The sequence below is a fragment of the Dermacentor silvarum genome, chromosome 6 (genome assembly GCF_013339745.2).
Source record: "Dermacentor silvarum isolate Dsil-2018 chromosome 6, BIME_Dsil_1.4, whole genome shotgun sequence".
Lineage (NCBI taxonomy): Eukaryota > Metazoa > Arthropoda > Arachnida > Ixodida > Ixodidae > Dermacentor > Dermacentor silvarum.
The window spans coordinates 74,950,455-74,965,473 of NC_051159.1; the positions used below are offsets into that span (position 1 = coordinate 74,950,455).

Here is a 15,019-nt window from a genome sequence, read left to right on the forward strand (position 1 = left end):
TGTACGATAAGGAGCAACGCATAAATATCAAGGGCGATTGGTTGAGGTGAACAGAGTTAAGCGAACGGGCGATTCAGTATTTCTGTTTGAAGTCAGTAGCTTCTCTGATTGTAAGCAAAGTTTCAGTCGCTTTGGTTGTTTGAGCGCGCCGAATCAAACCCCTACTCTCACTTCCCCCTCCCCATTTCATGTTTTCCCCGCAGAATACAGGAAAAAAAAAGGTATTAATCAGTATACTGCTCCATTTTTCAAGGAAGCCTGGCCGTACGACAGAAAAGAAACACAACATCGCTAACCACGCAGTTCCGCGCTTGACATTCGAGCAGCTGTATTACGTCTCTTTCAGCATGTGATCTCGCTCGTTATTCGCAAGGTCTCTGTAGCGGTAAGCAACCATCGCTCCGTCAATGTTCTTATCAGTCGTTGCTTGTTCATTTCTACCACTTCGGTGTGCCTGTAAGGTATTTTTATTTGTTTTATAAGCCCATGCAAATCAATGCATTCGCCTCGCCTTGCATCTGCACACGCGAATCTGTTTCAATCATAATGACGACAAAAGTGAGGACTATGGTTCGATTTGAATACAGATCAGAATAGATCTTCCCGTAATATTTCTGTTGTGTTTAAACTATTCTAATCCATTTTCTCCAAACCGCGCAATTCTTGCTCGATCACCCCCCCCCCCCCCCCCCCCGGTGGGTATGTGCCATTTGTAAAGCGGATCATCATCATCATCATCATCATCATCATCATCATCATCATCATCATCATCATCATCAGTTCTGCGTCACGTGTTCTTCATATGCTAAGAAGACGCAGAAGAAGAAAATGTACGAGGAAGAGAGAAACGCGAACGACAGTCGGCTGTCTATTTGGGAGCGAATTTGTAAGTACAGCTCCTTGGAGTAACGGTGTTGGACACGAGGTCGCGGGATCAAATCCCGGCCACGGCCGCCGCATTTCGATGGGGGCGAAATGCAGAAAACACCCGTGTACTTAGATTTAGGTGCACGTTAAAGAGCCTCAGGTGGTCCAAAATAAGTATTCCGGAGTCCCCCACTACGGCGTACCTCATAATCAGATCGTGGTTTTGTCACGTAAAACAGCGTCATTTAATTTAGATCCGTGGAGCTATGCTCGTGCTCGAGGCACTCGCGTAGAAAGTCGAAGTCTTTCGCTTTCTAGCACATTTGGGCCGCCAATTTTTTTACTTACCCGCGCGCATGCTGTTCTGGAGCCCTTCCCCATTATGCAGATTTCGCAATGAAAACGAAACCGTGCGTAATTTCTTCCTTTCCTTTCAAAGGATAATGTCTACTTTACGCAAAGCGACCTTGCAAACGCCGTTTCATCGATTTGCCCATTATTAGAAAAAAAGTAAAATAAATAAATTTTGGGGATTTTCGCGCCAGAACCACAATTTTATATGAGGCACGCCGGACTAGGAGGCTCCGGATTAATTCTGACCACCTTGAGTTCTTTAACGTGCACCCAATGCAGGCGGTACAACAAGCGTTCTGGCATTCCGCCCCCGATGGAATGCGGCCGCAGAGACCGGGACCGGACCCGCGACCTGCGCCCTTCATTACACTACTGCTGTATTCAATGGGTGTATGCAACTCCCAGTGGGCGTCTCTGCATGCTGTCGGACACAGACACAGGCAGATGCGCTCAGCTATTTAGGATTTGGTTTCTGCTTCCAGTCGATCATGGGCCTAAATTCACGATTGCTTTATTCTAACGCGATAGCGTTAAGGGCCCCGTGTCGCAGAAAATCCGGCGCCGGCGTCGTTGGCGGAAATAATCATGCTGAACCACATCATCCCGAGCCACCCCGGCCGGGCAGGCCCTTCGCGTGGCGCAAGGTGTTAGGGAACAAAAATTGAATTTCTCAAGGTAAAATCTGTCAGAAAATCGTAAAGTGCGACCTAACCACAACCTACAGACGTGATGGCGTCGGATTGTAATTTGAATATATGAGAAAAAAGCCTGATAAGCAGCCAGAGATCTTGGAATGCTATAGCGTTCCACTTTTAAAGGCGTACCTTAAGCGTCCTTCAAATTTTTAATGTTTTACTTGATCAGTCCATAATAAGTTATTCTCTTTTTGAATACTATCCAGAAAGATACCGAAATCGTCGTAATTCTGTTCATTTTGCTTCCTTCCGTGGATGCGCTCGACTCGTAGCACTTCATCTGTCTCACAGGTATCGGCGTCGCGCTGATGGCCATCGTGGGTTCGCTGCTGCTGCTCATTGACTACCTGGCGCGCAACAGCGTTTCGCAAGCCCAAGCCGGCGGTCACAAGGCTCTGCACGACTGGGGAACCCACGCGACGCGCTCACTCGCGAACTCCACATCAACGGTTCTGTGACACCTCGATCAGCCGCAACTCGACCGCAGTCCAGTGCGTGGAACGATGCGTTTCATCAACCTGATGGAACAGACCCGGATTCGCCAACGGAATATTATCGCGCCTCTTATTTCTTGATGAACTTCCTAATAGTCTCACTATTTTTGGTATATGCGAAATGAATGAAATGGTCTACCGATTACCTCGAAAACCTGAATTCATCTCGAATGTGCACCTGCGTGTAAAAGTAAAACACTAAGCCCGTTATTGTTTTAAACTTGAGCTTTGGAGCCATTGGCCATTACACGAATATCAATCTCTTTTTACGTACCAACGGAAGTTCAAATGTGGACTTATTTTTCAGAGGTAGAGGCATGCCTTGTGCGCCATCTGTCAAAAAAAAAGTCTTTTGTTGACTTGTTGAAAACTTTATTTATAAAAAGTAGCTTTCTGGGTTGTTTCTAGACAATCGGTGACGACATTTAGGAAATTTTGAAGTGCACGTAGGCGCGCCTTGCGCTGAGCCGTAACACTTTAACAGGGGTTAGTCTTAAAAACGGCCAGCGGTGAGAGATAGGCCGGTATAATGTAGTGATTCCTTCCACTCCACTCAGTTCTATGCCACTCTTTTTATTCCCCGTTCACGGCCGGCTGATCCCACTGATAACGCTGGTGGACCTCCGCTCTGACCACTGACTAAGCGCGCCAAGAAATAGTATTTGAATAGAGGCGAAGTAGAGTTGAAGTGGCATTAAAATAGAATCAGGCATGAACAATGTATGCGCGTGTCAGTATGTATGAATCTAAAGCTAATGCAAGTCGTTTTATGCCTAGTCCGGAACGGTGCCGTATAGCGGGTGTCGTTACATTGGCCTTAGCCTGATGCAGGGTTGGCAGATGACTAGAGAGAGTGAAAGTACCTTGAAAGCACCGTGTCACCGCTGTTAGCTTTGCAGATACACTGTGAGTGAGTTGGTGTCTTCGTCTTAAATAATAATTATAATCATCATCATCATCATCATCATCATCATCATCATCATCATCATCATCATCATCATCACTGCAGGACGAAGGCCTTTTCCCGTGATCAGCCGCTACCTCTGTCATGTGCCAGCTGGCCCTACCTTATGTATGCAGGTTTCCTAACTGCAACCCACCACCTAAGTTCACTGTCGTCCTCGACTGTGCTTCCCTTCTCTTGGTACCCACTCTTTAACTCTAATAGATCACAGGTTATCCACCCTACGCATAACATGGCCTGCCCAGCTCCATCTTGTCGTCGTAATGTCAAGAATACCTTAACACAGAATATCATCTTAAGTAGCACAGCACCAACAGAGACATGGACTAGAATGAAAGAAGCAGCGGGAAAGGCGCTGGGCTCTGAACTCGAAGGTTTATTAGAAGAAAAACAACTTTTATATCCTCAGTCATGTCACATGAGTAGTGGAAACACTCATCAAAAAAGAAAGGAAGAACTGAAACAGAAAACGACGCACGCACGCACACGCACACGCACACGCACACACGCACACACACACACACACACACACACACACACACACACACACACACACACACACACACACACACACACACACACACACACACACACACACACACACACACACACACACACACACACACACACACACACACACACACACACACACACACACACACACACACACACACACACACACACACACACACACACACACACACACACACACACACACACACACACACACACACACACACACACACACACACACACACACACACACACGCAACAAGCTCACTTAATTTGTAGCAATATGCGTGTCTGAAGCTGTATGTCACATAGAACACGATTGCGCGGATACCAAATTGTGTGTGCCTTACGCTGCACTATATGTGCATGTCAGCGGTTCCATAAACGCCGGTAAAAATCAGTTTTCTAATAGATAGCTTTTCTTTCTCTGTACCATGATAAGGTGAGTAACAAGAAGACAACAAAAAAGAGCATCGACACCTTGGCGTTGAAATTTCTTTCATTCGAAAAAAAAAAGAAAAAAAAAAGAAATGCAGGCCGTTCCCTCGATTGTAAGCGTTGTCGAATGCCTTCCTTAAACCCTTATAAGCACAGACATGGTATGACACCTTCCTCACTGTACCCATTCTGTGGAGAAGATGAGGCGATTGAAAATTATTTTTATTATTCTGTTAGCGTTTCGCATATGAAGGAAATACATTTTAGAAATAACATTTAGACAGATTGTAGCGAAATTTTCAATTCCAGGAATTCTTTCACTGAGAGCCTCCTCCAATGGATGCTGTCACGTGATTGTTCAGCCGTTGAAGAAATTCTAATTACTTCAAGGTGACTTTCTTGCTAAAATTATAGTACTTTGAGCTATTTTTAATTATTTGTAATCTGTCCCGAATATTTCAGTTGTTTTCCAGCTAATACTACGCGATTTCCTATAATTCCATTCGAATCTCGGCCAATCCGCCATAGTGGGTATGAGCCATCAGCAGAGGGAAAACAAAACAATGCGTCACTCAGGCAAAGTACCCAGAGGCGGTCCCTTCACGGTCCTGCAGAAAGCATGTACGTAATTGCAGTCTAGAACGACTGAAGGTTGAGCAAGTTGGTTGGTGTTCATGGTACGCAAAAGCAGGCGTGCAAACACGGACACAAGAAGAAACGAAAAGGACAACGCGAACGGCTGGTATTGGTGTCGTTCTTTTCGTTCTACCTATGTTAGGTTTTGCAGGCCTGCGCTTCCGTACCATAAACCATACCTTTTTTTTTTCATTGTTTTTCAAGGGACGCACCAGTCACTGTGTTTCGATAACGCACTAACATCCAGGAGCACAAGTCGACAGAAACGCACAAGCAAAAGTTTGAGACCATGACCGAAATATTTTAATTTCTTTTCGCACAGTCGTGCAACGGGGGAACTAGTTCAATGCATCGCATTGGTCGAACAGGGGCACGTGGTCTGCGCCACTTGGTTTTAGCGAGCATGTCTAGGCTGATATATATATATATATATATATATATATATATATATATATATATATATATATATATAAACTTTATTTAAAGAGCAGACGAAGATGGTCGTCCCCAGGTGGGCGGCATCCTCAGTCCAGTACGCCGTGGTCCCTCTCGCTACCCGCCGTGCTCTGTCGACGAGTCGAAGCTGGTCCTCGGAGCACGAGCTGGCAGCAGGTTCTCCCACGGAGTAGGGGGATCGGGGGCAGTGCCTTGTTGTGCTCACACTCCCATACCATATGGTAGAGAGTGCACGGCGCTGAGCACTTCTTGCAGGCGTATAGTCGTAGCGTGTGGGATACATCACGTGGAACAATGTCCCGTGCGGAAATCTGTTTGTCTGTAGCCTTCTCCTAGGCTGAAAAAAAAATGGTGGCATAAGTGGTAAGCAAACTTTTGCTCTCGAGTGTCCACTCTTTGTCATAAGGTAAACGGCTACGTTGCCTGCGACCGGCATGCTGACTTCAGACTGTTTAAAGGAGTTCATGTAGTTTGTGACAAGTTACAACAACCCGGGAAAGGAAAACAACTTTCGCACTCGCCATCAGGCAGTCTGGAGTGTCGAAGCATCACGGGAACTTCGCCTCACAGCCGAAAAAAACATGTCTGATGAAGGCGTGAAATAGCCTGTATACTTTTGACAAAGACTGCACATGCCTTACGAAATGGTACCTGACAGTCGAATTGGCTCAGTGTGCTGTAAGCAGCCAATGCGCATCTCTGTAAGAGTCACATTACGAGAGCAGTAAAGGAAGCGTTATTGCACAAGGATGGCGAATCAGATGAGTGGGAACTTATCCGCGGTAGCCGTGCGAAGCAAAACGAGGACACAGAAAGAGATATACGGCACAAGTGCTGTCTCGTCTTTTTATTTCAATGAGTTCGTTTACTGTGCGCTGCTAGCATAGAATTTTTATTAATTCTTGTGAGGGCATTGAAAAAACAATATGAGAAGGCGAACCGACCCCCCCCCCCCCCCCCCCCCCCCCCTGAAATCAGTACCTCGTTGTAAACACCCCCTAAAATTACTCGTTAAGTCCTATACGTATGCCACTGTAAGGAGAAAAACGGAGTACCTCTGTGTTTTTAGACCATGTAAAGGTGCATTAGTGTACGAGAAGGATCATTTATATATTACAACCATGTGCTTAGAACAATGTGCAGCCCCTTCACTGTGAGTTGACATGGCGGTTACCGGTCATTTCTTCAGACTGAGGGCTCTCAGAGTACTTAGTTATTCGTACGTTGAGCATACTGTTCTTGCGGTACCCGCGTCATTCGTAACGACTTTGTTTCTCTTGTCAGGCATCACGGTCACCGTGGCGATAATAGTGGCGTCCCTGGTACTTGTGTTCGCTCTGCTTTTGCGCACGGGCATGGTTTCCAAACCCGGGGGCCAGCAGGCACTGCGAGCTACTCCATTCTCTGGACGTCTGCCGAACAACGACACATTTGCGCTGAACTGTACCGATGACTGCCTTCGATAGATAAAAAAAAAAAGGAGGGGGGGGGGGCGGACCTGTTACGAGAAGCAGACGAATGTGAAAAAATCGTCTGAGTGCGACCGTCTTTTGTCTTGCTATAATAAACTGCAGAAACAGCACGCACTGCGTAACGAGTTTTATACAGGGGATATGGTAGTGGGATGCGATCATGTGAACTAGTAGCTGTATTGTATTACAGGTGAGCACATTCTGTCCACAAGCCTAGTGGGTGGGTAGGTGGGTAGGTAGGTAGGTAGATAGGTAGGTAGGTAGGTAGGTAGGTAGGTAGGTGTGTGTGTGTGTACGCGCACGCGCGGACGCACACATGTGTGAGCAAGTGTGATCGCGTGCTTCTGCTCCGTGCACACTCCATCCCTTCTACGCTGTCTTTGCTAGACCTCACGCACTCATTACAACGTCGCATTCAGCTTTATATCGCATGAAATTCTGCACGTGGTTCCAATAGGTATGAAAATCACCTGAGCTGCATGACAAAAAGAAAAAGTAAAACGAAAAAAAAAAAACAACTCGGACGTTTTCAATTTACAGAACAAAACGCCTGCCACGTCGGAATCTTTGCAAGAAGAACGTGCCCTCCAAATGAACACGAAAATTAATACTCAATTTCTCAGGTCAATCACCTGAAGTTGTCCATAAACCTTACGAATACTCGTGTTGGTGCTTCAGCTTGTGAAGAGCTGTGGCCAAGGAAACACATGAAATACCCAAACATGCCCTTCACGTGCACTTTATTAACATTATTACAATTTCACAAAATGACTATACACGCCCCGTGCGAGAGGCGCTGTGTACAGTTGGGGGCAGCGTCGTTTGGGAAATCTGCGAGATCTTAAGCCTCAGCTTCCCGACTGTTGATGCTTCACTGTTCTCGGTTCCCGAGAATCCACTGGACGAGCTGACGCCTGACAAGTTTTCCGAGATTGTTGCGTGGAATCTTGTGGACAAATGTGACGCCGCCTTCCAAGTGGCAACCCTTCGGTGCGTTGGCTGGACAGAGATGAAAAAAAACAAACAAAAAATTGAATAATAAATGAGAAAAAAAAAACACTCACGTTGTCTAAGATAATGCTAGGAATCTCTCGGTTAAATACTGTTTGCTGGTATAAATTGAACACCGGTTTTAGTGGAAGGAAATAAGTCTGCGCAGCGCAATCAGCTGCTTTTCAGCAAATATTGATGTGCTAAGAATAGATATGCAGTTTGCTTACAATAGAACGTAGCGGCCACATTTCGATGGGGGCGAAATGCGAAAACGCCGTGTACTTAAATTTCGGTGGACGTAAAAGAACCCCAAGTGGGTCTAAATTATTCCGTGTTCCCCCACTACGGTGCGCCTCATAATCAGATCGTGGTTTGGCACGTAAAACCTCGTAACTTTTTTTTTTACAATAGAACCTAAAGTGCGCGCATGCCAGTAATAACAAAGTGGGCAGTTTTGCCCGAAGGCCAAGCATTGAAGCAAGGTTTGGTGTTCCACCGAAAGCATCTCGGAAAGCTTGCTTGATGAGGAGCGCCATCAGCAGCGTGGCAGGCATCGCAACTCGATGATCCCCGAGATGAGACCGAAGGCCAAATGATCGGCGTTTGTCAGCCCTCAAAGGCAGGATTAGATAGATTGGCGCTTGTTAGCAGGATTAGATAGACAGAATTGGCTTGACGTTTTACAGTCCGTTCTGCTCAGATCAGTGCATGCACCGAGCTGTGGTACGCACACAGCTGCTCAGCAGCAACACTAATGTGTGAGCGCATAGGGCTCGTGCCAGCAGCGACAGCCAGAACGCTGATCTTGTTCTTGCACAGCCGATTGAGTGAAACACGATGGTGCGCCCCTTTTGCTGCATCGCTTTTTGCAACCAGGTGAACCATCCAAGTTCGAACAGTGGACGCAACCGGTTGGAAGACGATCTACGGAAGACGATGTTAGATACACTCCTTGCTGTGCGAAACTCTGTATACTCTGTAAACTCTGTAAGGAATGATGGCAATGAGTTAACAAGCACAAAGTTTTCCACCTGCTGAAAAAAGATTGGGCAATGAGTTGGCGTCCGGGTAGTCTTTTATGCCCGTTTCAAATTAGTTAGTGTGCAAAACTAACCAGTGGCCTAAAGAAACAGTCTGACATCTTTGTGGAGTGTGCGCGGGGGATGGTCTATAATGTACCTCTGTCAAGCGGCGTAATTTACGTGGGTGAAACTGGCAGATGTCCGAAACGCCCGCCTACGAGAACACGCGAATCATTTCGGCAACGGCAAAGATGGCTTTTTTGCACAACACTGCACTTTTTGAGGATTTGGGAATATTGCATAAACACTGGGACGACTGCACTCACATCATCGTTGTAGCTGCTCAGATAACACGGGAGCACGGCTTATTTGTGAGCAAGCCCTCTCCGTCTCTTTCTGGCAAAGAAATAAGCTTTCTGGGAGGTGCCGATGGCGCGCACCTTGCGATAGTACGGCTTCTGTTGATTGTTTCTTAGCTCCATCTCTTGCCGATGCCGTGTTTTTCATTCGTCTACTTATTTCCGTGCTCTGACACAAGAAAGCTGAGTTGGAAGTTAGCGTTTGTCATCGTCTGCCACGTTGTGTACTCGTCCTTTGCTTAGCGATATAGCTGTCGCTAATTATGACATACCAAGTAGCCCAGTCCGCTACCCTTTTAAGCTGAAGAACCAGTTAAGTTGATGTGCGAAGTTACGATAACGCTGGTAACCATGAGAACTTTCTACATGAGGACACCGAACGTAGCACGTTTAAAGAAGGGACAAGAAAAAAAGAAATGCTAACCTTCCACAAATTGCATGACGTCATCGGCGCTCAGTGTTCTTGCTTCTGGCTCGGGCACAACCAGAGCGTGCGCCACTTCTCCAGCTTCGGGATGAGGCATTCCTACGACGGCGCAGTCATGAACCTCTGGACACTTGAGCAGCACGGCCTCGACTTCGGCCGGCCAATACTTGCCCCCACGGCAGCAGAAGAAGTCGCTCAGCCGCGCAACTAGGTATAGCCAGCCGTCGTTGTCGTAGTAGCACTGGTCGCCTGCGTAGCCCCCGAACGAAAGCGCTTTAACGGGCTGCTTCCTAGCTTGGTGCGGTTGTGCAGTATATATATATATATATATATATATATATATATATATATATATATATATATGCAACGTGATTTATTCACGTGTAGACGTCAATGAATGCGAGAAACGTCAGGCGAACGTCAAGAAGCGGCGAGGCGACCAGCAGTTCAAAATCCGGGCAAGCGCAAGCTCGGGGCGCGTGGTTAGCACCAACACTGTGGCTTGCTTGCTGACTGCTTCGTCGTCGTCTTGTCTTCTTCATTACAATATATATATATATATATATATATATATATATATATATATATATATATATATATATATAAGCTTTCCGAAGTCGCTATCATAGGCTTGTGATGGATTAGGCTAGCTGGCAGTTTTTCCGTGCTACTGAGGTTACAGCGCGAAAGCAGAACACAGGGCAATATTGGAACCGACGAGGACAGCGCTTGTACTCGACGCTTTTAATTTTGTACCGTGTCCTACTTTGCGCTGTCTCTATAGTGCCCGGAAAAGCTATCCTAGGGTCATGGCCGGACCAATCATGTGCTCGCTCAGAGATTAGACGCTATGTGGAGTTTTCAGTGAATTGTGGTTTAGATGAATGACTGTAATGAAAGCTTGTATTGACTATGTGCACGAACGCGTCTACCATCACCGTCACCATCGAATTCCTTCTTCGTTTACTTTTATTCCTCTTCTCCAAAGCCGAATGGCTGCACAGCATGGGATGACTCAGGCAACCTCTCAGACCTTCGCTCATGACAAACCTTTATCTAATCGCTTTAAAGGCACATACCTGGTCGTCCACACCTGGTTGTGGGCTTTAGCAGCTGGTTGTGTGCTTTAGCAGCCTAATTTGGTGAACCTAAACACAGGCGCCTTGCACAGGCATGGACTAGCACAGATACTGCCTGACAAGAACGACGGCTATGCAAAAGCTGTTCACGCTTATAAAGAGGAGTACTAGTGAAGGCATTCAGTGTGTTCCTTCACACTAAATGTATTCCAAAAAAAAGAAAGCTTTACAAAAACTTTTGAGATGCTTACGTAGTTTTGTGGGAAGTCTTATATCGTCCCTGAACGAAGTGGTTAAAATATGTTGATGAACAAATAAAGAAACGTAGAGATAATAATACATTTGCCTTCCGTGTTTTACGTGGGTAGAAGTACGATTTGAATCGTAAGCATTACTGCTTATTTCACTGGGCGCTCATCTGGCAAGTTCTATCGCTCAACGGTTTCTCAAACCTCGTAGTACGTGCACGTTCCACATGCACTCCTACCTGTACTGTACCAGCCTTCTTCGTCGGTGATGGGCTCGTGCAGTCTTCCCCAGTAGCCACGCATCAGGCTTGGACTTCGTATCACGAGTTCTCCACGTTGCCATGGTCCCAGAGGCTTCTTCGTTTCTGTGTCCCTCACCTGTGTGAAAGCCACGACGGCAGCTATACTAAATCTCAATTTAGGGAGTCTAGGAGAGATTTTTATTCGTAAGACGGGTGGAAGGGTGGCACGGACGAGCGTGCTTCTGGTTCACTACCACATGCTAGGAAAGGTGGACAAGAGGAAGCAAAAACAAAATAAGATTAGATGTAACGAGATACTTCTATGAGCGTCGGCAATTCGACCAGTATACTACATACTATACATAGATTTCATGTATCTTCAAAACACCTGGACACATGCGGGAGCACGTGGCGAAGAGAAACGTTACACTGGAAAGTTGTGCAGCTTACACATAGGATGGTTTTAGGATGTTATGGGCTCATTCCAATAGCCCTTTCGGTTCGCGATGATGCCGCCGGTCACGGTGTACGCCGCCGTATGCCGCTATCGCCGGAAATGCGAAAAAAGTACACGATTCCCGCCGGGATCGAGCCCGCGCCCGCTGCGTGGGAGCCAGATACTCTACCACTGAGCCACGCAAGCGCTTGCTATCGGGCCGCGAAATCGCCCTATAAGCCAAGCGCGCAGGGGCAAAGGACCCGAGCTTCCGCCAGTATGGTGGCGCCATCTAGGTAAGGCGTCTGCAAACGCAGCGTGCGCAGGCGCAGACGACGAGATGCGATTCAGACGAGGCGCGCAATCAACGCGATCCCGAGCTGCCCAAGCTACCGAGCCTCCGCCAGTATGGTGGCGCCATCTAGTTAGGGTGCCTGCAAACGCAGCGTGCCCGACATGTAAATTGCAGTTGTAAGGCTTGATCGGGCTCAGCAGATTGCTGTGCAGAGAGCATTACAAGTCGCAGCTCGCCGTCGACGCCGGGCGGACAGTTCAGATCGTTCTCGTCAAAACGAGGCGAACAGACTGCCGCGAAGACCCGTGCTGTGCGTGGTGCCAAAGTTGGAGCTACTCTTGAGCCGCTCCACCAGCTTACGCTGGGACTGTGCTGCGTGTGCCGCGCAGGCCTGTGACTTTTTTAACTGCGATGGGAGAGGCACACGTGGCCCTTTCCACTACAGCTGAGCCCAGTCTAATAAATAAAAGCAAAACGGAGGACGTCTTTAGCCAGGCAAGACAAGCCGTCCGCTATACTAAACTTCGCATGTCCTTACTTCTTGAAGAAACAAACAGCAATTATTATTTTCACCCGTTCTCATCATGTAGTACACAATATCAACAAACCATCAATTTGAGCAAGAGCAAAAATGGATTTGGTTATGACACTGATTGAGTATAGTCTTGTTTAGTCCCACTGAATATCTTCATATTGGGCGTCCGTGCATTAGTCGCGGTGCCACTGTTACGCAAAGCTTTTGCACGCCTCTCTACACACACAATTTTAAATATGCGGTTTATGGGGGCAGTGACATAATCAAACACATACCGATTGCAGAATTTAGCGCTGCCTATATTCCTGCTAGATGAATCTGACACGTGAAACTTGCGTTGTTTTAAGCAGACAAGAAGATTGGCATTCTTACCACTGCTTGGACGCCAACTGCCAAACAACCGATGGACTTGTATTTGCTTGGCGCGTTGTAAAGACCCGCTGAGATGAAAGGTATCTCCGACTGACCGTACACTGCTCAAATGAAAAAGCAAGAGCCGAAACAAAGTTTTGTTATCATCCCACTATGAATCTTCACGCAACGTTGGTACTTTCGCGACTCACTCGTAACACCAGCCTACTACGTTCATGTAAACCACCGTGATGATTAGGGACTACAAGTGCTGGAGATAATACGTATCATAGGACACTGAAAACGCCGAGACGGTTTCAGATTATTTGAAGCAATCTCTTGGGAATGTAGCCGTTAATCTAATGTTAACTCATTACGAAATGAAAGCGAAAGCTGCTTTCAACGAGATATCGCGGCTAAATAAATGTGTTCAGAGTAGCAACACGAAATACTTACACTGTATAAACGATTTGAGATTAAATTCTTTGACCAGTGTCTTCGCAACGTCTTCTCCAATGATTGTGGTCGCCGTAGTGACGTATTGGAGACAATCAAGGTCATAGCCTTTGCGCCGTTCGTTGTCCAACAGGCACCTCACAGTGTAAGGCGTTGTGCTCATGGCTGTGACCTGTTGAGAACATAAACATTAGCCTTCGGTGTTTGCTAACGTACCAAGAATAGCACAGCAGAAGATATCATATATAAAGGCAATGGGCACGTCTCCGAAATTGGTAGTGTTGGTAATTTCACCGGCTTTGAAACTTTTCGTACACAATATCCTAGGACTAGTTATCTCGCACCTCGTGGCATACTTCCACGGCCGTTTACCGAGCGACACCGCGTAATTAACTCTTTGATCCGAAATCCAAGCCTCGCGTTGATTGAAGCTTTTGTCTTTTTCCGAGAGTTGCTGCATCAGATTCCCTTTGCATTTTATTTGCTTCTTCAGTGATTTCAACTATTGACCACAACTGAACTCACATTTCCTGCTGCTTAAACAGCGAGGACTTCTTGACCAGGAAACTGTCTAGAGTATGAGATGTGCGCGACACCAAACGCAGCACTGAAAGGGCAAAATTGTCATCCACACGTGAGTACAGAACGAAGCTACAAAGGGACCCCATACGAGTTTACCCCCCAAAATAAAGGAAATTCGTATAGGTTTCTATTGTAACTTCGTACTGCTGTTGAGTAGATGACAATTTTCCCATTTCGTAAAACTTCCTCCGCCTTGCCTCCTTAGTACAGATTTGGCGAAATGCAGCAATCAATCAATGTAGGTTAAGCACATGCGAAAACATTAAATAATGTATAAAGAACGGGAAGTTTAGCTAAAGTAATGGAACTACAAATGTAACACCGATTTTCTTGATGTGATTTCAATATGTGACATGAAAAGCGTTCTTGGAGGTTGTTCTTTCACACGATGAACTTTTTTTTCGGGCTTGGGGCGCGCCTGAGCACATGTATGTCTTTGTGTTCGAGAGAAAGAGACGAACTACTTACGGAAATCCAAATAATGGTATGTCAAAGCCGACTATAACATATATACTAAATATTCTCTATTGCCCTTTGTTGAGCAAGGAATTATACTTAGATTACAGCCAATAGCTTCAGTGGTGGGTGGAAGGTGTCCAACCCGACATACAGCCAGTATGGTACTGGAGTTGCTTTGAAGGTGTTGGCATGACTAATCTGATTTCAGGATTGACGAGACGAGAAGGTTGAATGCAACCTCTTGCATTATCTATCCAACATGCACAGAATTGGTTCTAACAGAAGCATTTGGAGCTTTGTCAAAAATTAACATTTGCTGCGGTATGAGACATTACGCCTCTACAAGAATGACGAAGGCTAGAAGAAGTTTTGTGTCAATGAAAAACGCATGGCATTGAAGTCAACTTTATCTGAAGAATTGGTTACGTTTTTACGTGACCGATCTAGTGAAGTCATGCTATTTATTAGAGATACACTGATAACCATAGGATAACACGTGAAAACTTTAATGTAGACGTTGACATAGTATTTACTCATACGGACGTTCATAATATTTAACCTTTACGAGAATATCTTTTGGGACAGCGTGGAAAGACAGGCCAAGCTTAGGTAACACGAACACTGTCCCGTATCGCTCTGTCACTAA

The 15,019-nt window shown here is 46.2% G+C and overlaps 1 protein-coding gene across 2 annotated transcripts in view; it reads right to left on the minus strand.

The window, feature by feature from the left end:
* Nucleotides 1–7,614: 7,614 nt before the first annotated feature.
* The window catches only part of LOC119455601 (uncharacterized), an 89,902-nt gene continuing 82,497 nt past the window's right edge, over nt 7,615–15,019 (minus strand). For both annotated transcript variants that reach the window (XM_049668895.1, XM_037717015.2), the window contains exons 6-10: nt 13,333–13,504; nt 12,898–12,998; nt 11,257–11,395; nt 9,688–9,939; nt 7,615–7,888 (exon numbers count right to left, since the gene is read on the minus strand). In XM_049668895.1, the coding sequence (XP_049524852.1) occupies nt 7,761–7,888; nt 9,688–9,939; nt 11,257–11,395; nt 12,898–12,998; nt 13,333–13,504 (792 nt within the window). In that variant the 3' untranslated portion in view covers nt 7,615–7,760. The remainder of the gene's footprint in view (nt 7,889–9,687; nt 9,940–11,256; nt 11,396–12,897; nt 12,999–13,332; nt 13,505–15,019) is intronic.